Below are 26,466 nucleotides of genomic sequence, written 5' to 3'. Positions count from 1 at the left end.
TGCTGCTCTGAGCAATTATTGCCAGTATTATTATTATGCAATATGAAGGTTACACTGAGTCATGTCTAAGGTTAACAAGTACAATATGGTAACTAAATTGCTGCTGTTCACTAGACTCTATTTGTTCTCTATCTTAATGAATGGGTTTGGTGGTGGGTATTTACTTATTATTTATCACTGGATAACGGGTATTGAGTGTGATTATGTAATGTGAACTACCTCTTGCATGTCACACTTGTTATTTTATTTCTTATGTTATCCTCTGATACCTCTGTATCTGTGTTATTTGCACTGCATTTCTCTCGTGAGCTGACATTTCTAATTTCATTTAGGCTGCACTTGTGTGGTCCTAAATGGCAATAACATTTCTTTGAATCTTTAAATCTTTACAGAAAAATAAAACTTTTCAAAAAATACTTAAGGAAAAATATTCATATTTAAAAACATTGTCATCACATTTATTCCTCGCAACATATGTTTTCATCCCATTCCATATAAAAAGTTGTAACTAAAATATTGGAGTATTGTTATAAAAATCTAATATACATTAAACATCAACCTATCTGGTAAGAGCCCTCAATTTCAAAACAAGAGCTATGGATAAATTGTCATTAAGCCCTGGCCACGCATTAGCATTTATTTCTCATTTCTCCAACAAAGTGGCCCCTGGTCTCCCCCTCCGTGGATTTCTTTCCACCTTGTCCAAAATTATAAATTTGAAATAGTGTCCTGAATGCTCTTTAATATGCCTAAACAGTACATTAGTCATTTTTTTCTCTTCTGTTATAGTATATATGTTCATGTATTTGATCATGTAATCAATGTTCTGTTTTCCCCACATAAAAATTATTACAAACTTGACATATTGCACTGTAGACTACCCTGGTCGTATCACAGTTATATCTACCCTTAACAGAGATTTTTTTTTTTACTATTAATTATTATTTTACTCCAGACCAATATGTAATTGCATAACTTACATCTACCACATTTACTAATCACAGGATTGGTGCAAGTTATCCTATCATTCAACAAGTTCTTTAAATGAAAACTCTTTTTAGGTGCAATAATAGGTGCTTCCCCTAACTTTTCATATACACCACTGTCCTCACGAAATAGTCTCCAGTTCTTAAGAATCCATCTAATGGTGCCACTCTCCAAATTGAAGGTTGTAACAAGAGCCATAGTATAAGCAGCCTCAACATTTTTTCTTTCAGTTTCTCTAATTACATCCTTCCTACCCGCATCACTCCTGTTACCACTGTTTAAACTGGGGCTAAAATGCCCATTCTCTCTTTTTCTTATAACAATACTCCATATTTTAGTTACAACTTTTTATGAGGGACAGAATGGGATGAAAACATATGCTGTGAAGAATACATATTATGATAATGTTTTGAAATATAAATAATTTTTCTTAAGTATTTTTCAAAATGTTTTATAGTCATAAAACAGCTTAACTGGCTCGAGTTGCCTCATATACTCATGCTCAATCAACTCTCTATAGCTCACAAGCTCTACTACCTCCTTGAGTTAACCCCAGCACTTCAGCATTTAATACAGCCCCACATTCCCACTAGAAACCTGCGATCTAACAGCCAGAACCTAATAACGGTCATTCAACAAAAAAACAATGCTGGTAAATCACTCTTTGCCAGCACCATTGCCAAAATCTGGAACACACTACCAATCCATATAACTTCTACCACCTCCTTCAATCATTTCAAAAAACTCCTTAAAACCCACTACTTAATTAGGTGGCTATGCTCATGTTACACACCAGGTTAATCCATACCAATCTAATTGTGTGTCACATGTTCAGATAACTATAAAAAGATTTGCCCTAAAAAGCTTGTAAACCCAGATACTGGTTAAAAAAAAAAAAAAAAAACTATTTTTTTAAGTTTTTGACTAAGTACCTCAATGTTTTTATTATGTACCTCAATGACTGTCTACTGTACTGTCTAAAACTGTTAACTTCTAACCTATTATGTATTAAAATCAATTGTATATTCTATATTTCGTTCTCTCATGTGCTGCATTCTATTGTACTGTGGAGCTTTACTCCCCGGGCCTCCGCTGAAAATGGACCTGTGTCCAGTCAGACTTTCCCGGTAAACAAATGTAAATAAATAAAATAAATAAATATGACTCCTTAATTAATCACATGGTTTGTTTTTATTATTTAAGTGTGTTTCTCAGTGGTTTTGCTACATCTAAATAAGTTTTATTTTGTGATAAAATGAAAGTGCTTATAATAAATTGAAGTTTCTCATTTATTGCTTTTATGTTTACGGATTTTTGTTGTGAATGCTGTTCGTTGGCAGCCTAGCAGTTCATGTGGATTTTAAGTTTGTCGTTTGTGAACAGTGTATGTGAAGTTTTGTTTCCGCTATGGCTTCTCTTCGCTACCTATATTTTCTGAAAGGAACAATATGGACATTAACAGATTACAGCAAGGGGTGGGGAACCTCACTTTACTCATTCAGCAGTTGTCCCAACGATTGGATAATCTCTCGCAGCAAAGGACTTGTTGAAATAGACCGGATACAGAGGTAATTAGGATGAATTCTAATCCTCCACAGCCTACTAATAATATTACAACAACTTTGAACATACATTCCACCTGTTACACTCTATTTATTTTACCTGTTGGACAATATTGTTGTTCTTGTGATGTCCCGGTTTTAAAGGACTGGTTAACAGCCAGTATTGGTTCCAATAATGCTGAGATTAGTAACGGAGAGGACATTCTATGTAACAGGATGAGTGAACTGGACTATAAGCTTATGAATCTTAAAAAATTACAATTAGAAAATAATTACTTCCTTGAATCAATCTGAGTTAATTGTGTCCCGAAGAATCTCAGGATGTGGAGGTTTCTCACAGGACTCGAGCAGGATTCACCCCTCCATAGGGAACTCATTGCCTTTTCCTTTTATGGGAAAATTCTGTTTTGGGGTTGGGATTAATTTTCTCCTGCCATTTTTTCTTGAGACCCTGCTGTACACTTTGCTTGTTTTGCCCTTTAAACAGGGTAAAGGATTTTGAAGGGAAGAATATGGAAACCTGAAACATCCTGGAAACTTTCTGCATTAATTTAACTCTCATCTTATTGTTTGGTGATGTGTGTGTCTGTAGACCCAAATAAAACCTCTGTATCTAGAGAGAAACTCACAATTTCTGACTTACCTGAAAAGTTTTGGTTATGTACCCACACAAATCTCCTTAAAACAGTAGCTGAAGCCGAAGCTCTGGAAACAGTATCAGCACAATAATCATATGTACTTTTAAGGCATGTTCTGAAACATGAGACAGCTTAGACCCAATTTGACTCATGTAAGACGAACTTTCAGGGGTCAGAGAAGCAAAAATATTTCTAAGCTATTGGGACATTAAAACTTTCATGCATAGTCCTGGAAATTAAAGATTCTGAAGCCTAAGTTAGAAGAATAAAAAAAGTCGGATACTCTGTATATCTAACCATTTACCCTCTTTATCCCCAGAAACCAGGTTGGAGGTGGAAAGGAGGTTTCTTACTGCAGGAAGTCAAAGGTATAACTGCAATCAGATCTGCTCTAAGAGGAGAACAAAGATATTTGTTAGTTTGAGAAGCTCTATAGAATTTATCCGTTTTCTCAGGAACTGATGGGAGAGAGAGAGAATCAGGAGTGTTACAGCCAGGCTTAAATGCATCCTCCAATGCTGGTAGAATAGGAAGAATGAGTGCAGTACGAGGGGCTTTCTGTTCAAGTCAAAATATTTCCCCATCTGGGGGACAGCCATCTGTTCCCAAGGAAATATATCCCTCAGTCTGGAAATGGTCTCAGCTAGGGGAAACATACTCCATCTGTTCAACTTCAGGCTCACTATCCACAGAATAAGTCTTGAGCTAAAGAACCCACAGGTGACATAACCCTGCCTTTGTCCAAATCTGGATCATCTGAAAAAAAAAAATTCCCCTTCCTTAGAAGAAGGGGTACAAGTTTTAGGAGGAGGCACCTGCTTTAACTGTTTTCTTCTTTTTAAGTATATTAGGAGAAGAACTAGCAGTACAGGGTAAAGTATCCATGTTGATGCCGATGAAGACGTCCGGTTGTCAGTAAGCTATGCCGCTAAGAGTTGGTCAATAGGTAAATTGTCAACTGTAATCACAAACAGCACACAAAAAATGTATATTAAATTCCCCAAAACAGTACAAACAGCACATAAAATTACCCTGTCAAAAAAAGATGGTTTAAAGAAATTCTGTGCCCATTAAAGTCCAGGTAAATTGCAGTAATTCACCAAGTAAACACAACATTCACAAAAAGAACACCTTTTGCCTTAAAAAAATACTTTCCAACTGTCCAAAAAACACTAAAATCAACAGTAATAAACATAAACAAAGCCATAGGGCACTAAAGTAGTCTATGTCTAGAAAGCAATTCTTACAGAGGCAATAATGCTTAGAAGAATGTCTACCAACATGTCTACAAAACCAGTATTCTTAAAAAGACATACCACAAATTTGACCAAAAGCACTTAAATCATCAAAAATATTATACAAAAAAAATTTAAATGTTTGTAAGGTATCCTCAAAAGGGGTCTTATCAGTGTGACAGGAAGACTTGGCAGACTGCTGCTGAAAAGACACCTCAGCGATGAAGCTGCATGAGGAGGCAAGAAAGTACAAAATATTTTTAATCTGGCTAATTTTATAGTTTCATCCAAAACTGCAGCCAGAGTGACTTTATGGGACGGGGTTAGAGTTTTGGGAAGCCGATTGGGTGCTCATTCCTTGGCAGGATACAATCCATAAACTGCTGCAGTAGTGAGAATAAAAAAACACCTTAATTTTCTTTATGGGTAAGCAACTGTATGGGTATAAAGTTACATTTATCTGCTAATACACGGATTATATTTTTGGGATCAGACTGTCTGATGTTATTATGAATGAGCTCAGTGCATTGTTAGACATTTATTCCTTAGTTTTCTTCCATAGCTGAAGCAAGATATGCAGTTTTCCTTGGTATTTGTGGCAACCATAAATTCATATTCTGCTTTAGAATTTCTAATAAATTTCCTTGCTGACATGTTTCAATGTTATCTTGAGGTACGGGAATGGGACTTTTTTGCAACTTCATTATTTTCTTTGTTATACAATTCCACCAGAGAGATTTATTCCTCAAGTTACCATTATATTTAGGGTGGATTGGTACTTACTTTTCTACACTGCTGTTTAAGTGCTGGTAAAAGTCGAAGGTAATGTGACAGCCCTCTCAGTTGGGTCTATTTGCAAGGGATTGTTGGGAATTTCGCCCTGGAAAGTCCCTAAAGATGGTCTCATGTGTTGATTGGGTAGTACAACTACGGCTCTCAAAGAAGATAATCAATCTCTGGTCACATTTAACCAGGGATGTGGAGATGTGGGATGGAGTATTGGCAGGGGCTAGGATGGTAAGGACTAGATCACGCATGATAGAGCCTCTAGTGTGTAGTTTTACAACCTGTTCAAGTACATTAGTGTTAAAGTCTAAGAAATATTGAGCATAACTATTTTTAGAGGTGTGTGTCAGTTAATGTTTGGGTAACTGAAGTTGCCTAGCAAGAAGGTATGTGGTTTGATATTTAATGCCTCAATGGTGTTAAGGTAATTTCTATGATACACAGGGGATATTGATGGAGATCTGTAGCTAACAATGAAATGATAGTTGGATTTGTTAAGGGCATTTTTGAATTCCAAGTTAGAGTCATGAATACTTTGATTCAAGGTAATGGTGTTTCTAACAAATAAAGATACTACCTCAAAGTTACCCAATAGTTTAAATGCATCATGGGAGCTATACCAGGGAGTGCTCTCATTGCATTGAAATGTCGTCTCAATAACTACACAAATATAAATGGGTGAGCTCTGTGATTTGCAGTATGTGTGAGTAGAGAAGTAGTGAGTGCTGCTTTGTGTGCTGGAAGCAGGAATATTTTACTAAGTGCTCTAGGAGGTTTTGGCAATTTTTTTCATTACAGCTTCAGTATAGGTTATGAGCCCAGTAGTATGCTGTGACTGATATGGTGTTGTAGAGGTGGGATGCTTACTGACAGTGGGCTGATGCAAGAACTTTGCCTCAAAGTTTTTAAATATTTACATCTCTTGAAGGTTGTAACATCAATTGGTGGCATCCGTGAATATTCTGTAAGCATAAGGGAAGTTGTTTCACTGCGTTAAAAAAAATAATGAAATCTGACTGACCACAGATGGCGTGACAGTTGACTGCTGAGACGTGTTACCAGAGGGTAGACAGGGGAATGTGCAGAACTCTGGGGATAGAGAGTGACTGCTATAGGACACCTTAAAGGTTTATTAATAATGTACTTAGGGTGATACTCAAAGTTAAGTTTTGGGGATAGCTAACCGAATTGCCTATTGGTACTCCTAGCTATTATTTATGTTGTTCTCACCACAGCTAGAAGTCAATGTCGCTTTGCTCCACCTGTCACCAGAAGCAGAACAGTAGCAGTAATCCAAAGTTGGTTCCCAAGAAGTGAGTTACAGGATCTCTGGTGAACAGCAGTACAGAAAGTACTACGGACAGACAGACAAACAGGTATGGTCCCATATAGCACCAGACCAAGTACTGGAAACTCAGACCTTGTGTTAGAGAAATAGTGTGTTAGACACACAGACAGAACTGTGAAAAATAAAAAAAAAAAACAAATATTAAAGGCTTTGCCTTAGGGTTTTCTGACCAGAAAAGGATGACAAACTCTAAGATATTATTTACTCCAGACAAACTTTTTTTTGGTTAACATGGTTTAATACAGATATTATTTTCATTTTCACACAGGTAATTCACTATAAATAAAGTACACACGCGCGCACACACGCGCACACACACACACACACACACACACACACACACACACACACACACACACACACACACACACAATCACCTTTTATTTTAAAATTTTCAAAATATACAGCTAATAAACTGGAACTACCTGGACTGCAGCTCTTCTAGTTCCTTCTGTTTGATTTGAAGATTCTGCCCAAGTTCATATATCTGTACAGCTAGCTAAAATAAAGAAAATGAATACTCAGCATCATGTTTACTGATATAACGCCCAATACAATATTAGAATTTGTTCCTTAAAAAAATGGAAAATTGGCAGAAGTTTCAGTACAGTTGTTCTGATGACAAATGCATTGGAATTCCAGTGGTTATCTGTGACTGACACACACACACACACACACACACACACACAATCAACCCTATTTAATAAGACCTTTATCAGTAAACACTTTTTCAGTTCAAGTTACTTAGTCAGATTAAAAGCCAATACATATTTAAATACACAAAACATCAAGATATGATATTAAAGTATTAGTGTAACCAAAATTAATTCCTCAAAATGAAAGTATTATTTTATTATGAATAAATGAAACAACTTACTGTAAATGAGTATTATTTTATTATGAATAAATGAAACAATTTACTGTAAATGTAATGGCTCAGGAGATCTCACAAAAAATAATCTAAAGGACATTGGTACAAGTAGTGGAGCAGCACTGTAACCTGCAAAACACTGATACGAAAGCCCAGACCTTGGACGGTCAAAGCAGGCAAAATAAGAGCAGTATTTGGACAGCCAGAAACGGAAGAAAAAATATGCCTAACTGCATTTATCGGAAACAAGTGCAATTGATACAGGCCCATCTCACTGCACTAAAAAGAAAAAAAATGACCAGGTCTACGGATGCTGGGTTGGAACTCATTACCAAGGAAGGCAGCGATATAGACAACTAATGCTTATTACACTTTTAAAACTGTGAACTTACTGGAAGTAAGGAAAAAAATGGACATCAAGGAAACTTTGGAGGAAGGAATAGAATAATTATAGTGCCTGGCCTCAAATAATTAACAAGAACTTCACACCTTAGTAAGGACTGATTTCAACAAAAAAAGAGACAAAGGAAACTAAACCGATACACTTCTCAAGAAGCCACAAGTCTGAATCATTCAAAAATAACTCAACCTCTGGGACAGCTAAGGATTTCTGGGCAGAGCACTTGTAAAAGCTTACAGAAATAAAAGGAGACAGATGAAAGAAAAGAGATGTCAGAAAACAAATAATAATAAAAAAAATGAAAATAGCAAATTACAGTCACTAGCAAAGCAAAACGTTAAGATGTCAAAAACAACATAATGAAAATATGATGCACTGCAATAGCTGTGCAACACTGACTTTCAAAAACACATTACATAAGATGTAGTGTTGCTCATTCTGCCTTTGCGCCTCTGGGCACAAAGAGGAAGTGCCTTGTCTTCAGAGTGTTAGACAACATTCAAGGGATAATCTCTCCTACAAGTGGACTACAAATGTTGGCACAACTGGCACAAAGGCTGAACAGAATGAACAGCAGGTGGCAGCAGGTTGACAGTAGTGGAATATACGTTTCCACAGTTATGATGCCCTGCCACAGATGTTTCTTCTATGGAAGTACCAACAAGGGCATACCCTCCCGAGGAAAGACCCAAAAGATGGAGCATAGAACATAAAAGCAAAAACAAACATCCACTAAATGGAGATTATATTTTAAGAAGGCCACAACTGCAAGAAGGAGATGATAGGAGGACAAGCTGTGCCCTGCTATGGCTGAGAAGGGTGGGGAGCAAATCTGCAGGAATTCCATACAAGAGTCAAAAAAATACAGTTATGTAAGTAAATTTACCCAGCAGCAGATGTTCAAATGTTCACTGCTGCAGTAGCCTAAGCTATATGGGTTATATCCTGCAAAGGATGTTAACAGCCTGACAGCTTCCAAAGCTTCAGACCACTTTCCATTCATCAAAACCAACTAAAAGACATATTTGTTTACCCAAACCCTAAACAGCTTTCACACCAGCCAAGACAGACAGAGCCCTGACAGGACATTGCTAAGAGCAACAAAAATGTAATGTCTGCAACTTTTCATAAAAAACACACTATAAAACAAGGGGGGTGGAGGGAAGAAGCAGCTCCTGTAATAGCAGTGATCATCTGAATATCTACTTTTATGGTAAATTTACTTCTACAACTACATTATATTGAACAATGCTGCAGTAGCCTAAGGTATATGGGAAAAAATGATCATAGCTTAGAACAACTGGGAGGTGGAAGGTGAAGGTTCCAGGGACACCTGGAGAATAGCCCAAGCAAAGCCATGCATACTCTTGGATAAGGACTCCAGCTTGTAATGTTTTGTAGAAGTAAATACAGAGGACAAAGTTGCATTTTCTAGACATTTCTAGAGCCCAACTCTTTCCAAAAAGCCTTAGATAAAAGCAAAGCCCTTGTAGTGTGCCTTGACTATAACAGGAATAGTTTTGTTGTGGTGACATTAACAAAAAGGTAATAGCATATGACAACCATTTGAAAACAGTCTGCCTTGACACAGGTTGTCCCTTCTTACCTTCACATGAAATAAACAACTGATCAGAAGTTCTGAAGGAGTTTGTTCTCTAAAGATAGTGCTCGAGTTATCTATGGACTTTCAAAGTATGAAGTATCCTTTCATCCTCATTCTAGGTTCAGAGAAAAACACACACATATATATATATAATTTGGCTTAAAGTAAACTTGGATACCACTTTAGGCATAAAAGATGGAGTAGTTCTCAAACAAACCCCGTCTGTGGAAAATAAGAAACGGTCAATTCATTACAAGTCCTTCCAACTCAGATACTCTACTTGCTAAGAAAATGCTGTTTTCCATGTTAAGATCCTCAAGTCAGGCAGATGAGCTGGTTCAAATGGAGCAACTGCTGGCTTCTCTAACACAAAATTAGGATCCCAAGGAGGGACCACCAGTTTTCCTTAAGGTTTCCTATGCAATGCATTTTCAAAAACACTTTGACAAGAAACTGCCTTGAAAGAGCAGAACCCATGGGCAATTTTGCTGAAACAAACAAGAAATGAACCTTTACAGAGGATTAAGTAAGGCCACAGGAAAGTAACATACACAAATATTGTAAAGCCAGCGAAACACTAGCTCTGAATGGGTACTGGTTATGTTGTTGGCATCAACCAAAAAATCTTCTCTATTACCTAATATATGATTTTCTAGTAGCAGGTTTTCTTACCCCCATTAGTACCTGCTACCATCCTCTGTGTGCAGGGGCCAAAAGGTTATAAGACCCTAACATTCAGACAGTCAAACTGAAGTTGTTTAGGGTCAGGATGTATCAAACACCCCCTGTTCTTGTGTGAGTAGATCCAGTCTGTAAGGCGGCTTGAGGTAATTGCCCCTCGCCAATTCCAAAATAATGGAGAAAGTACAGTTGTGCACACTTACCATAACTGTAGATGTTCGACTGTATTCACTGTTGCAGTCCTGACAGTTGGGATTTCTTGTCATGAATGCCCTCGGCTGGCTCAACTACCAGAGAAACTTATTTTTCCCCCCAGTCTGGCAGACACCTTAACCGACATCAGTACACTCCGGTATAAAAGGAGCCAGCTTGCATCATCACTTTGGTATTTTCATGTCCCCATGTAGGAGAAGCCCAGACTCGAGCATAGGTAAATAAAGAAAGGGGTTACCTAACCCAGGGTAGCCTGGGAAAGTGCCCAAGGACATTATATTTAGAGATTCTAAGCCAACCTGGTATGCCAAGGGGGAAAGGAGGGAGATAAAGAAGAATGCAACAGTACAACATAACAGTGTACACAGCTGTACTGTGTTCTTTGTGTTTCACTGTTGCAGTCCTGACAGCTGGGAAGACTCGCAAAGCTTAGATGAGGGTGGATAAACTTCAATGAGATGACAGGATCCCCTGCAGGACTACAGAGGCAAAACCTGCTCTGGATTTAGAGCAGGTGGTAGTGTCTTGTGAAGGTATGCACAGACGTCAAAGTGGCTGCTTCCAGAATGCATTTGGTGGGAAAGCTGTAGAAGTAGCTGTGGCCCTGGCAGAGTGAGGTCTAATCAAATCAAGGGGTTTCTTACCATGATGGCTGTAGCAGAAAGAAATGCTGTGTGAAATCCACTTGAATATGTTCGGTTTAGAAGCTGTTTTTCCTTCAGATCCAGGGGCAACGATTATGAACAGTTGATCTGATTTTCTTAAGGATTTTGTCCTGTCAAGGTAGAAGCATAACATTTTGTGCACATCAAAGGAGTGCAGTAATCTTTCTCCCCTGTTCTGAGGATTGGGAAAGAAGGTAGGCAGATGGATGGCTTGATTCAAAGACACATTTCTTACCATCTTAGGCATAAAGGAGGGCGAGTCCTAAGGGAGACCTTGCCCTTATGGAAGATAATGAAGGGCTCTACCACCATTAGGGCCTGTAACTCTAAGACTTTTCTAGCTGAAGTAATATCTAAAAGAAGAGCAGTAATCCAAGTGAGAAATTTTAAAGAAGCATTAACTGCAGGCTCAAAATTAGGCAAAGTCAATTTTTCTAGCACACAGTTGAGGACGCATGGAGGGATGGGTTTCCTCCTGGGGGGCCTAATGTGAATGACACCCCTGTGATTTTTTTCAGGAGGGGGTGTGAGTAGATTGAAGGGAGAACAGGAATGTGAGCAGATATGGCTGAGGCATGTATTTTTATGGAGGAATAGGAAAGGCCTTTATCTACTAGACTGGCCGGGTACTCGAGGGATGGCTGAAATGTTAGCTAAGCTTGGCTCAAGGTGGTGCCTCTGGCACCAAGTAGATAATCTTTTCCATTTGGCTGAGTAAAATTTCCTAGTACTAGGCCTTCTGGATTCCTTCAGAATGCTTTGCACCTGTTGACGTAAGCTGGTGTAGCAGTTGGATGCTGTGGGATAATCCAAGCTAAAAGGTTTAGAGTCTGCAGATTGTGGTGAACCATCCTCCCTTTGTATTGCATGAGGAGGTCTAGCTTCTGCAGTAACTGCTAAGGTTTCTGATTGGTGAGCTGGAGGAGGAGTGGAAACCAGAGTTGCCAGGGCCAGTTTGGAGCTATCAGGATAAATCTTGGGCCCTGATCTCTTATCCTTAGAAGGACTCAAGGCAGAAGAGGAAGGGGGGTGCATAAAGGAACAGGTGAGTACCATGGAAAGAAGAAGCATCTGTTCTCCATGCCGATAACTGTCTTGTCCTGGTACAGAATTTCTCTTGTTGAGCATTGTCCTTGCTGGCAAAGTGGTCCACCTGTGGGGTTCCCCATTTTTCAGCTAGGCAGAGAAAGATATCTCAGTGTAAGTGCTACTTGTGGGTGTCTGTCAAGTTCCTGCTAAGGTGATCTGCAAGGGTGTTTTGTTCCCCTGACAAGTACTGTGCTAGGAGGTGAAGTCCCAGGGGAGTGTACTGTCTCCCAGACTTGCATGGCTAGATAGTACAGGGTGTGGGAGTGTGTCTCTCTTTGTCTGTTTATGTACCACATGACTGTGGTGTTGTCTGTTTTTACTACCAGAACCCCTGGTATCCATTTCACTTTGAAGGCCAGTAAGCCTTTTAGAACTGCCATGAGCTCTTTCCAATTTATGTGCTTCCTCTTGGTCTGAGTATCCCACAACCTATGAGTTTGGAGAAGTTGGTTATGGGCACCCATGTGATGTCTGAGGAATCTGTGGTGAGGGTTTGCACCCGAGCAGAGATTTTAAGGGCAATCCCTGATTTTGGGTGCAAGCCTGTACCCACCACGTGAGCTCTTGCTTAAGGCAAGGTATCACGTGTATTTGGGCATCTGGAGACTGAGTGCTCTGGGACCACACATTATTTAGACACCACTGCAGCTTGTTCGTGTGTAGCCTGGTTGGTGGCACCATGAAAATACAAGATGTGATGTAGCCCAGAGCTCTGAGGAATTCTGTGGCTGTTACGCACTGTCTGTGCTGTAAGTTCTGGAAGTAGCTGGTTAAGAAGGTGACTTTGTCTGGGGGGAGGAAGGCCTTTTGGAGAGAAGAGTCCAGGAGTGCCTCTAAGAAAACTATCTGTTTGGATGGCACAGCGATGGGCTTCTACAGGTTCAGAGTGAACCTCAAGGAGGTTAGCAGGTTCTATAAGAATATCAGGTCTTCGAGAATCTGAGACAGGTCTGTGGTCTATATTAGGCAATTGTCCAGGTATGGGTAAATCTGGACCTCTCTGGTCCTCCAGAAAGCAATAGGAGAAGCTTAGCACTTTGTGAAAACCCTTGGTGCAGCAGACAATCCAAAGGGCAGAGCTGAAAACTGATAAGTGACTGGAGCTTGCTCTGAAGCGAAGAAAGCTTCTGTGTGACTTTGATATGGGGATGTGCAGATGAGCATCTTTTAGGTCTATTAAAATTATGAATGCCTGAGGGGCAAACATGAATAGTAATTCCTGCAGGGTCAACATTCTGAATTTTGGTACCCTGAGAAAAAGATTTAAATTGGACAGGTCCAGAATGGGACACCAAGCCCATTCTTTTCTGCGTTCTAGGAAGAGTCTTGAGTAAAATCCTTTCCATTTTTAATCTTGTGGAACTGGTTCCACTGCTCCCAGGGAACACAACATTTGAATTTGTTCTTGAGCCTGAGTTTTTTTTAATTTGGGGTACATCCAGGGCTCTTTGAACGTTTGCTTGTAAGTACAGGCAATAATATTTAGAACCCACTGATCTGAAGTAATACATATCAAGTGTTGATAGAAAAGGGACAACCTTCCTCCTAGCTTTTGGGTGACGCTGGGGAGGGGGGAGGGTAGCACAGAATCATAATTGCTCTCTGGCAAGAGCCGGTGTCCTAGAACTCCCTTACCTGTGAGGCTCAGAGGTTCACTGCCTAGATCTTTGGTGTTGTGGTCTATGCCTGGGAGTTCTGTCCCTCTGAGGCTTTTTGTGTTTGTTTCTAGATTGGGTGGGAAAGGACCCAAGTTTGGCTGGAAAATGCATGCTGAATCGGGGGGGAGGGGGGGGGGCACTTGCAGAAAATCTTTACCATTTGCATGGCTTTTGTTTTGTCCTCCATCTTTCTGAGGACTGCTTCAGCTTTAGCCCCAACAGGCATTCTTTGTCTAAGGGTGCATCCAGGAGATCAGCTTTTGCATGGTCAAGGAATGGTTGTTCTCTAAAGCCAAGCGTGTCTCCTGATCACTGTGCCAGTGACAGCTACTCTACAGGAGGCTTCCATGGCATCATACCTGCAGTGTAGAGAGTGTTTAGCTACTTGGAAACTGGAGTGGCACAGATCTAAACGCTCTTTAGAAAGGTTTTTATCCTCTAAACCTGAGAGCTTTTGTTTTAGTTGGTCAAGAATGGTTTCCTGGCATTTGATTATATGGAATTGACAGCTGAGGGCCCTCACAGTAAGGGTAGCCGAAGTGTAGACTCTCTTTCCAAATCTATAAGGAGCCCTACCTTCTTTATCAGTAGGTAAAGGGTTCCTAGAGGTACCAGCTCTAGACCCCTTAGAGCCTGGGGTGACCACTTCAGGGTCAGCAGTTTGTTTTTGAACAGATATTTATGAGAGCCCTGGACCCTGTACACCTGGTCAGGTTTTCTGGGTGCAAGAGAGAGTGAGTCAGCATTTAAGGAAATATCCTAAAAAACATTTTCCACTGCTTCCAGAATAGGTGGGTTAGCTCATTTTGGCCTGTGGGTATTCTTGTGCTTCCCACAGAAAATGTTGTCTCATAGCATGAAGTGTCTCTCCAAATGTGAGTTCTTCAGGTGGGGAGCCAGAGGGGAGATTTTCCTCTGAATCAGAGGGGAGATTTTCCTCTGAATCGGATTCCTCATACAAGGTGCAAGCCAGGCCTTCTTCAGATGCAGAGTCCTCCAAATCAGACTCTTCATCTGAATGTAGTTTATCAGGGAGTATTCAGGGGTTGTCTTTTTCTTTTCACTGGGGTAATATCCCCTGAAGTCTGTCTGGACCTTACAATGTTAATTTCAGCCAATATGATTAAATCCTGATGGGGTCCCTGAAAATGGGAGCCTGTAGGCCTAAGCAAAGGCTCTGCCACAATGCCTTTCTTTGGTGTGGGTTTTGCCTTAGGCCTGGGAGCATCTGACACCCTGGCACCTGACTCTCTAGATTGAGGATGCACTGAAATGGACCTAGGCTGTGAAAAGTCTCTAGTTAGCAGTCGCTTGTCAGAAGCTGTGACCTGCTGAGCAGTCTCGGACCCAACCAATGAGCTGAAGATATGAGCTGTAGAAGTCAAAGGGACCAAAGGCATATCCAACCCCAAATGGGTCTTGACAGAGGCCTGGGTCGCTGAATAAAAAGTCAAATGGTGCTGAGAAAGCATCTTACCTTCCTCAACAATCACAAGTCTAGTAGGCAACTGAATGTCATCCGTGGACTTAGGGTTTTGTTTCTTATCTTTTTTGCGTTTAGGTAAATCGATCTCAAGGTGACCATTTTGACAGTTAGAGACGTCGTGGTCTGGGCCTAAGCAAGTTACACAAAGCGTATGGAACTCTCTGTGTGGAATTTGTTTACCATAGCAGAGACAATTATTAACTTTATCTGACATGAGTCAAAGAAGAAAGAAAGGAATTCCACAACAGGGTAATTATCTTTCGGACGACAGTATCTCTCTGGTGCGACTGACTGAAGTATGCTTTGGGCTCCGGCGTCAAGAAAACGACTGGAGTGATGACGCAGGCTGGCTTCCCTTTACACCTGAGCGTATGGACGTCAGTTAAGGAGTATGCCAGCCTGGAAGGTGAAATAAGTTTCTCTGGTAGTCGGGCCAGCCAACAGCTTTCACAGCAGGAAATCTCAACTGTCAGGACTTCAACTGTGATACAAAAAGAACATCCACTGTCGCCTGGGCCAGAAGGGAGCCAGACAATGAACTTGGAGCATTTCTTCAGAATATTCACAAGTACACTAGATATCAGTGGAAAAGCTGTAAAGGCATACAGGAACACTCATGTCCAAGGAAAAGAAAAACATCTGTCTTCCAGGTCTTCTTGCATGGATTCAGGGAGCAGAATTTTGCCAACAGATTGATCACAGAGGAGGCAAAAAGGTCTACTTGAACTCCTCATAGATGAATCAATCTTTGGAAGATTGTCTGATCTAATTTCCACTTATGAGGGTCTGCCTTTGTCATGCTCAGTATGTCTGCCTCACAATTTTGCTCTGACAGAAAGTAGGATGCCTGTAAAGTGAGACTGTGCCATAAACCTATATCCCAATTCAACGTGGCTAGTCTGAATTGAGGGTAATAACACAGCCCCCTTTACTGTTCATGTGCCACATCACTGTGATATTGTCTGCAACAACTAGAAGAGGTCCCGGGAACCAAAGGTGAGTCAGAGAGTTGAGTGCCTTGATACTCTGTGAAACCTCTGGAAATAGCACTTTATAATACTAAAAGCACCACAAACTCAAATTAAAGTAGATTTCCTGATCAGGAATAGTAAAAGAAATCCATTAAGGCAAACATATGAAGAAAGTCCACAAATAAAAAAAAATGAAGCACTCTAGGAAGAGACAGGCAGTGAATAACTCAATCACCACAGTAACCGAAAGCAGCTACTCTAATCTAGTGGTCAGATTACACACACACACACACACACACACACACACACACACACACACACACACACACACACACACTGTAGAAAGAATCTAAAAGGTATGGTTTGACATAAGAGGTATATATGAAAATAGAATACATAAAAGCAAAACACAAAATGAATACAAAGACATACTAAAAAGCAAATAAAACACAGAAATTAGCATAAAACTAAATTAAATAAAAGTAACAGGTGTACTACCAGCTAAACCAACTTAAGAAATAAGATAAGGGATCGGGAGCATTACTGCTTCCATTTTTTTCCAGTTCTTTGCAGCATACCTCTCAACCTCTCACAGTAAGAAATCTGGGCAAAGCCAAAAATAATGGGGGGGGGGAGCAAAGGCCCAAAAACAGGGATACTTTTTAAATACTGCTCTTACAAACTTAGTAAATTGACAGATTAACAGGTTTTATATTGTTATGTATTTTCTGAAGGATATGACGTCTAAAACTCCAACTGCTTTCATTATTTATTATTATTTAGTAATGTTTATCTTCAGAGATTTGCCAGAAAAACACAAATTTTATGAGAACCACACCAAAAATGGAAAAACATTATACAGACCAAGAAACTTTGGGCAGTTTGGAAAAAGAAGAACTGAGGATATTTAAAAACGTAAAGAATAAAATCTAGAGATTTTTGAAAGGTATAAAAAAAATATGGACATGGGAAAGAAACAGAGATCTGATATGGTACAATAATTATACAAAGGAAAAAAAACAAATTAATTAATACAAAAAAGCAGCTACAAAGATATTCAAAGAAAAATATAGGCAAAGGCACCCATATATGGAAAATTCCACAATACAAAAAATAAGATCACAAAGGGGGAATGCAGAACATAAGATAAATAAAGTAGAAGTTAAAAAGTAGAAGCTGATATTATAGAACACCTGTGAAGTGAAGGATATGGAGTAGAGAGTCTAACACAGGTTCTGTCACAGCATGATGGAACAATGTGTCCCCCAAGTAAGGAGACTCATGAGGAGCAGGAAATACCTGAAGAAGAAATATGGACATGGGGAAAAAAACATATATTTACTTACTTGTCTTTATTTACCAGGAAAGTCTGACTGAGAAATATTCATTTTCAGCAGAGGCCTGTGGAGAAAAGCTCCACTTGCTTACATTACAATATGCCAAGTTCCAATTAAACACATAGCAGCTACATTTCTATTTACATTAATACACATACAATAGTTACATTTATACATTCTAAGATTTTACAGAGGTAGAAGTTACTAACGACAAAGCCCACATGCAACTTAGTGGATTGTACAGGCAGAATTTATGGATAAAAATTGTTTTGTCAGCTCAGTGAAAAGCTGAGAGTATTCTATTTAAGGAGAGTATTTGGAGAGTAGCATACGGTAAGCACAAAGTCTTAACCTGTTGCTGAGCATGTGCAGGACCAGGATTGGTTAAGATATTGTTTAAGCAGTGGTTTAAAACTAAATGAGTCAGAGTTTTATTAGTGTGGGGCTACTACTCCAGAGTTTAGCTATGTATTTGGAGTAAAGCACGTCTGCTGCAACATTATTTGACTTATTTTTAAGTAGTAAGAATTTGTTACTAGAATGGAGGTCCCTTGATGTACAGTAGGGCAGTAATATGTTTTGTACTGCAGGACATTTTTCTGGATGATGAATGAGTTTGTGTACTGTAGTTAGTTGTGAATATGTTAGGTAGTTGTATACTTCAAGCCAGTTTAACTGCTTTAAGCTATGACAATGGTGGGCCCTATGAGGGAGATTGGTGGCAAATTTAGCTTTTTTCTTGTAGCAGGAGGCAAGTTTTGGTGGCAAATTTAGCTATTTTACTGTAGCAGGAGACTAGTTTCTTTCTTTCTTTGGGTATTGTTTAAGTTTCTTAGGATAGGAGCGACATATAAGAGATTTGGCAATAAGAAGGTGGTGGCTAGAGTTTTTCTTGCATTATTTGTAAGAAATCCATTGATCCTATAAAGGCAGCTGAGTTTGTAGTGTGTATATTTAATGGTGTGCAGTATATGCTGGTCATATTTGAGACTGTCATCTATTATAATGCCTAGAAGTTTAATGTGAGTTACATCTTCAATTACAGTATTATATGCTGACTTTATGAGGTAAAAAGCATCAACATAGTTTTCTTGAGGTTGAGTAGGAAGGTTTGGTTCTCTGAACCAGGTTTCTACAGAGGAGAAAGATTTCTGAGTAACCGTAAAAAACACAAGAGGCCAGGTGTGCTGCAAATATTTCTGAGTAATGTCTTGCAGCTTATTTATTGCTGAGGCTGCACATATTAATGCTGAGTCATCTGCATACTGAACTAAACTACCATGGTGACTGGAGCTGTGAAGGTTATTAATAAATATATTAAATAGAAATATATTTTTAAATATAAAAATAGTTTTAATATGGTGCAATATTTATGCAAAAGAGAAAGCAAAACTAATAAATACAAAAAAGCAACATCAAAGATATCTGAAGAGAAATACAGGCAAAGACATCCAGATATGTAAAACTTTACAATGCAAAAAAATAAGAAAACAAAAGGAAAGGTATAAAAGAGCGTTAGTAATGGAGAAATAAAAGAAATAGAAACTGAAGTTATGGATTACCAGTGAAGTGAAGGATTTAGTGCAGAAAATCTAACTCTGATAACATCAGAGCATGAGAGAATAATGAATCCCCCCTACTTAAGTAGAAACCAGTGGAGTGGGAAGCATCTGATCAGTTGCCATATGAAGGTACTTTGCAGCCTTCAGCAGGAAACCAGTACAAAAGATCAGTTAGAGTTGTGCGGCAAGGGAAGGAAAGTACAACTGTGTACACTTACCATAAATGTAGATGTTCGAGTGTATTGACTGTTGCAGTCATTACATTTGGGTAATCTGCTGGCAGGATGCCCTCAGTCAGCCTGAATAACAAAGTCTTGGGTCCTGCATCAATTGCTGTCTCCTCTTCCATGACGTCAGGGGTATAAAACATGCATTCAATGCCATTTTATTCAGGTTTTCTTGCCTCAGATGTCAGGTGTCCCCCAAATGGGGAGCAAAAACAATATATATATATATATATATATATATATATATATATATATATATATATTAACAGCAATATTTAGATGCACTTTTAGAAACAAACTTTACCTTCAACTTAAAGCAAATACACCACAAAGGCTTTTGAGTATAGTGAACGAAAGGAAAGGTATAGAAAGGGGGATGGTGGGTGGGTAACCCGGACTGCAACAGTGAATACACTCGAACATCTACATTTATGGTAAGTGTACACAACTGTACTATGTTCTTCGTGATTCACTGTTGCAGTCATTACATTTGGGTAGAAAAACAAAGCTATGGATGGGAGGATGGAACTAAACAGCATTAGGAGCGGCTATAAGGCCCTGCAGGACTGCAGTGGCAAAGCCTGCCCTGGATTTGGAAAAGAGAGGTAAATGATAATGCTTTGTGAAGGTATGAACAGAGCTCCAAGTAGCAGCTTCTAGAATATCTTTGGTTGGATCTCCTCTGAGAAAAGCTGCTGAAGTAGAGGCAGCCCTGGTGGAATGTGATCTGATCCCCTTGGGCACAGGTTTACCACATTGTGCAAATAGCAGAAAGCAATGCAGTGGCTTATCCACTTAGAAAAAGTCTGCTTTGATATAGCCTTCCCCTCTGACACTGCAGCAAATGCTACCAGTAGTTGCTCAGATTTTCTTAGAGATTTGGTCCTGCTTAAGTAGAATCTTAGTTGTTTGTGTACATCCAATGAATGCAGAACCCGCTCCCCCTTGTTCTGCGGATTTGGGTAAAATGTTGGCAGATGAATGGTCTGGTTAAGAGCCACACTGGATACCACCTTAGGCATAAAAGAAGGATTGGTCCTGAGGGACACCCTGTCCGGGTAAAATATAATAAAAGGCTCCACTGCCATGAGAGCCTGTAGTTCTGAAACCCTTCTTGCTGAAGTGATTGCCAAAAGGAAAGCAGTTTTCCAAGATAAAAACTTTATATCTGCAGTAGCTGCTAGTTCAGAAGGAGGCAGGGTGAGTTTTTCCAGCCCAAAATTGAGGTCCCATGCAGGAGTTGGTGCTCTCCTGGGAGGCCTTAAATTTTTGGCCCCTCTAAGATACTGTTTAAGCAGAGGATGAGAAAAGATGGGAGGCTCTGTGTTGTAATGAGCCGAGATGGCAGAGGCATGGATTTTTATTGAAGAGCATCTCAGTCAAATACTGTAAAATTGGAGGAATATTGGGCTTTGCTGTGTCTGTTCCTTGTGCTTAGTTCCAAGCACAGAATCTCTTCCATTTATCAGCATAAGATTTTCTAATTCTAGGCCTTCTGACTTCCAAAATGACATCCATCACAGATTTACTCAGAGGTGTTGTTTGAATAATTAAATGATCAGCCATGCTGCAAGGTTCAGAGTTTGGAGCTGAGTGTGCAGAACTTGATTGTTCTGCTGAGACAGTAAATGAGGTATTTGAGGCAAGTACCAAGGGGGGAGTTGAGACATATTCCTTAGATGTGGGTACCAGTGTTGTCGAGGTCAATCCAGAGCAAGTAGGATCATTTTTGGTTTTTCCTGTCTGACTTTTAGTAAGACCTTGGAGAGAGGAGGCAGAGGGGGAAAGGCATAGACCGATAGGTTTTTCCAACTGAAGGATAGGGCGTCCACTTTCCATGCTTTTTTGTGATGAATTCTTTTGCAGAATTTGTCCAGCTGATAATTTTTGGAACAGGCAAATATATCTGTGTCTGGGCTCCCCCATTTCTGTGCTAACATGCTGAAGATTTGTGGATCCAGTTTCCATTCTTGTGGGTCCATAAGATTTCTGCTTAGGTCTTCTGCCAGAGTATTTTGTTTTCCTGGCAGGAATTGAGCTTGAAGATGTATTTGGTAAGTCAAAGCCATGTTCCACAATGTCATGGCTAGTCTGCAAAGGAGGTAGGAATGTGTACCCCCATGCTTGTTTATGTACCACATAACCGTTTTGTTGTTCATCTTTATCAGTAGTTGTCCTGGATTAAGTAAGTCCTTGAAGGCTGTCAGAGCATTCTGAACAGCTAGTATCTCTTTCTGGTTGATATGCAGATGCATTTGTTTTGGGCTCCACTTGCCCTGAATGCATCTCCCTGCCAGGTGGGCCCCCCAAGCATAGTCTGATGCGTCTGTAGTTAGGGTTTGGGTGTCAGGGGGTAGAGTGAACGACAGTCCCTTGTTTTATTGACATGTCTCCGCCCACCAAAGAAACTCCTGTTGTAGGCAGGGAATGAGAGGTATCATTGTTTCCAGACTGTGACAATGTTGGCTCCATAAACATTTTAGGTACCATTGAAGTTTCCTCATATGCAAGTCTTGCATATGGAATTAGTAGAATGTAGGATGCCATGAACTCCAAAGCCTGCAGAATTTGTCTTGCAGATAACAGGGTTTTTGTTGCCATTTCTTTGAAGTATATTGTCAGTTGTCTTTGTTTGTCTGGTGTAAGGTAAGCCATCTGGGCAGTTGTATTCAAGCTTGCACCCAGGAATGTAATTATTTGAGAGGGTACCAGTTGGGATTTCTTTTCATTTATAGTGAACTCCAGGCATGTCAAAAGCCTCTTTACAAACGCCAGACGTTGAAAAAGAGTGTCCTTGTCCTCTGCTTGAATGAGACAGTCATCCAGATAAGGATAAATTTGTATACCTCTTTGTCTGCAGAATGCAATTACTGGTGCCAGGCACTTTGTAAAGACCCTGAGCGCAATAGATAGGCCAAAGGGCAGTGCAGACAATTGGCAATGCAAAACATCTGCCTTGAAGCGGAGGTATCTTCTGCCGGATTCCCTTATTGGGATATGCAGTTAAGCCTCTTTTAAGTCTAGAGTCACTAACCAAGCATTTCTGCCCAGCATAGGCAGTAGCTGTTGTAAAGTCAGCATTTTGAATTTTGGAATGTCCAGGAATGTGTTCAAAATCAATAAATCCAGTATTGGACGCCAAGAATCGTCTTTTCTGGGTACCAGGAAGAGTCTTGAATAAAAACCTTGTCCTTTTTCCTTTTCTAGTACTGGTTGAATAGCCCTCATATCGATGAGGGACATAACTTGTTTCTGAGCGTCTGTCCCCTGATTTTGCGGCAGATCTGGCCATCCATTTGGAATTGGCAAAGTATGGAAGTGAAATCTGTACCCCTGGGATACTATGTTCAACACCCACTTGTCCTGGGTAATTAACTGCCAATTTTGAGCATGAAGTGCTAGTTTTCCCCCCCAAAGGGGCTGCCAAAAGATAAGTGCTTGGTGATGGTAGAGGAAAGTCATTGAGACTGCTTACTGTAGGGTTGCCCTTTGTTTCCACCAGATTTGGAGGTGGAGGCACCCCATTGCTTTGACCGGTAAGAACCCTGTGATTGGTATCTGGAGCCTTTTGAGCGCCTGGATTTGCCTTCAGTGGCTCTGTTGGACACAGGAAAGGACCAATTTTTAGTAAGTCAGTGCCTACTGAACCCGGGTGGCTGCACTTGCAAGAAATCTTTTACAATTTGCATAAATTTAGCTTTGTCTTCCATTTTCTTTAAAACCTCTTCTGCCTTATTACCAAACAGAGTATCATGCTGCAAGGGAGCATCCAACAATTTAGCTTTAACATGATCAGGCAGATTTTGCTCCATGAGCCAGGCATGCCTTCTAATCACAGATCCAGTAACTCTGGCCCTGCAACAGGCCTCCAAGGAATCAAGCCACATTGCAAAGTATGCTTTCCAACCTGTTCTGCTGAATGCAATAATTCCTGTAATTATTTATTTTCCACACAATCAGAAAGCAACATCATTTTCTGTTTCAGTAGGCCCATAACATGCTGTTGATATTTAAGCATATGAAATTGGCAGTTTAAGACTTTGATTGCCAAGGTAGCGGACGTATAAACTTTTTTTCCCCATCTATCCAGCGCCCTGGAATCTCAATCAGAGGGAGTAGGAATTTTGGCTGTAGAGGCCTTAACACCCTTGGGACCCTGTGAAATAGAGTCAGCAGCAGGATTTTTGAATAGAAATTTGTGGGAGTCAGGAACCCTGTAATATCTGTCTGGCTTACTAGGAGACGGAGGTAGGGAATCAGGAGCCATGCTTAATTCCGAAAACACATCATCAACAATGTGTAATACAGGCGGTATAGCCAAAGGCCTATGCCGAGGAAGAAGGAAATCCCTAAGCCTCTTTTTTGATTCAGAGAAGTCCTGACTCTCCCAGTGAAAATGTTCACTTAAAGTATGCAAAGTTTCACCAAAAGAGTTATCCTCAGGAGGAGAAGCAGATGGGATGGATTCCTCTGCATCAGAATCCTCATAGGGAGGAATGGAAAATTCCTGATCAGAAGAAATGGAAACCTGATCTGAAGATTCATAATCAGTGCTTTGCCTAGGCCTCTTAGCAGGGGAGGTTGGGAACCCCTGATCAAGGTAATCAAGTCCTCAGCCATTTTGATCATCTCTTTTTTAGGCATAGAGGCATGAGCACGTGGCCCATGCATCGGTTTTGTAGACATAGAAGATGCTTTTGACCTTGTTTTTGAGGCTGGTGTCAGTTTTATATAAAATTGTTGAGGCCTGAAAACACCCTCAGAAGCCGGTGCCTTCACAGTGGCTCTGGACCCATCCATGGGAGAGACATCCATGGGTTCAATACTCTGAGAATCTTGTGGCATACTGCACTCCGCATGGGACTCGGTAGAGGCCTGCGACTCAAAAGTAGCGGGTATCAGGGGCTGTGAAAGCGCCTCACTCAGTACCGGCGAACCGGCGACTGGCTTAGGAGAAGGTTCGTCATCGGTTTTGGACCTCAACGGTCTGTCTCTGTCTTTTTCTTTGCATTTTTTGCGAACTCCAGTAGTCAGAATACTAACAGATGACATTTCAGGATAATTAAATCTTGATCCAAAATATTTAGAAGCAAAACTATACCGATGCTTAATAGTGCGTTGGTTAAATTTAGCACAAAACCGACAGCAAGGCACGTTATGATCTGGGCCTAGACAAGGAATACAGTATAAATGGAAATCCTTATGAGGTATTTGCTTCCCACAAGTAATGTAATTATTAACTTTTACTGACATCGGTAAGGAGCAAGAAAAAGTTTCCCCAATGGGGTACTTAGCTTTAGTTTGAAGACTTCGGTTCTGAAACTCGAATGTGAACATTTCAGGAGTCGGCCGACCGGCACTTGCGAACTGCTTCTGCTTCGGGCACCACGTGGCAAGAAAGACTGAATAAAATGGCATCGGCTGCATGTTTTATACCCCTGATGTCATGGAAGAGGAGACAGCAACCGAGGCAGGACCCAAGACTTTGTTATTTAGGCTGACTGAGGGCAACCTGCCAGCAGATTACCCAAATGTAATGACTGCAACAGTGAAACACGAAGAACATCAGGAAACTGCGGCAACTCTGACACAGTCAATGTTGAGTTTCCATATGAAAGAACAACAGATGACAAAGGGTGAAGTTGAACAGACAATGGCACAGCAAGATTTTCTGGAACTTTTGTAGAAAGCCAGCAGGAAATGGAGAACAAAGAATGTGCCCTTAGTTTAGAATGAAATGATCTCTAAAAGAAAATTTGCTTGATTTAAAAGACATGGATAGACATATTAAGAACAATGAAAGAAATAGACAACAGAAACTCAATAAGACCCAAAATGTTAGGAGTTTGATAAAACAAATGAACATATTAATCAAGACTGTTCATAGAAATTCATGCAATAAAACAGAAGTAAATGGGACGTATTACTCTGCAGCTAAATTAATAACAGATAAAAATCTTACTAAAAAACCTAGGGTAGTAAGTGAAAGGAAGGGAAGAGTATCGAATAGAGAAAACTATAAAGCAATTAAGACAAGACGTAATGCTATTAGAAGAGTACAGAAGAGGAAACAGATCAGCAAAAATACTCAGAAAGGTTATCGTAATAAAAGCAATGTGTAGTATCAGAATAAACATGTATCTATTATACACTATTGCAAATAATAGACTAAAGGTATCACCACAAGCAGGAAAACTTAGAAGATATGTCGATAAATATAAAAAAAAATTGTATAAAATGAGCAATTTACTGATGATCCAAAAAAGATTTATAAAGAATTGGGAAACAAGGCAAAAAGAAGAGAAACACTACCAAAAAAAGAAGAAATATACACATTTTGGAGAAATATCTGTGGAGATCCTGTGGAACATAAAGATGTTGAATGGGTAGAAGAGGTTAACAGCCAGAGAAATTGAAACAAAATTAAGAAAACTTCCTAACTGGAAAACTCCAGGCCCAGATGCAGTACCTAACTTCCGGCTAAAAATATTAACATCTTTATGTGAAGATTTAGCCATAATTAATAACTATTTATAAGCAAACCTCAAACAGGCACCAACCTGATTAACAACAGGAAAAATGATATTCCTTCCTTAAGAGTGAACCTGCACAATATCCTAAAAACTATAGACCAATGATTTTCCATCCAGCAATGTGTAAACTATATAATGGAACTGATGCTGACGAAGTTTATTGTCATTCAGACGAAAACTGAATCATAGCAATATAACAAAAGGGTAACAAAAAAAAGTCATGTGGAACAAAGGATCATTTGTTGTTAATAAAATCATAATGGGGAATTGTAAAAAGGGGAAGAAACTAATTACGGCACAGACAGACTACAAAAATGTATTTGATAGCATTTCACATTCATGGATAAAAAGAGTGCTTACAAATGTATAAGACTCACCTTATATTGATCAATTACATTACACTGGCCACAAAACAGTGGTAAACCACTTTACAGATAAGTCATGATAAAAGACAAATTATTATCCCAGGGATAAAAACACAAACGGGGATATTTCATGGTGACTCTGTCACTGCTGCTCTTTTCTCTTGTATAATCCATTAATCTCTCTATTTAACAGATCAGATCATGGCTAAAATTTGGCTCCCTGAAAACAATAAAGTATAAAGACTTTGC

At 39.8% G+C, this 26,466-nt stretch overlaps 1 protein-coding gene across 2 annotated transcripts in view; it reads right to left on the bottom strand.

The window, feature by feature from the left end:
* The window catches only part of LOC122802908 (protein Atg16l2-like), a 1,475,787-nt gene that overhangs the window by 1,078,184 nt on the left and 371,137 nt on the right, over window positions 1-26,466 (bottom strand). For both annotated transcript variants that reach the window (XM_044072730.1, XM_044072731.1), the window contains exon 4: window positions 6,982-7,055. In XM_044072730.1, the coding sequence (XP_043928665.1) occupies window positions 6,982-7,055 (74 nt within the window). The remainder of the gene's footprint in view (window positions 1-6,981; window positions 7,056-26,466) is intronic.

The sequence above is a fragment of the Protopterus annectens genome, chromosome 5.part0 (genome assembly GCF_019279795.1).
Source record: "Protopterus annectens isolate FY-2018-M chromosome 5.part0, PAN1.0, whole genome shotgun sequence".
Taxonomy (NCBI): Eukaryota; Metazoa; Chordata; order Ceratodontiformes; family Protopteridae; genus Protopterus; species Protopterus annectens.
Note: the sequence above shows the minus strand (reverse complement) of the source record. Positions and strands in the feature narration are given on the sequence as shown.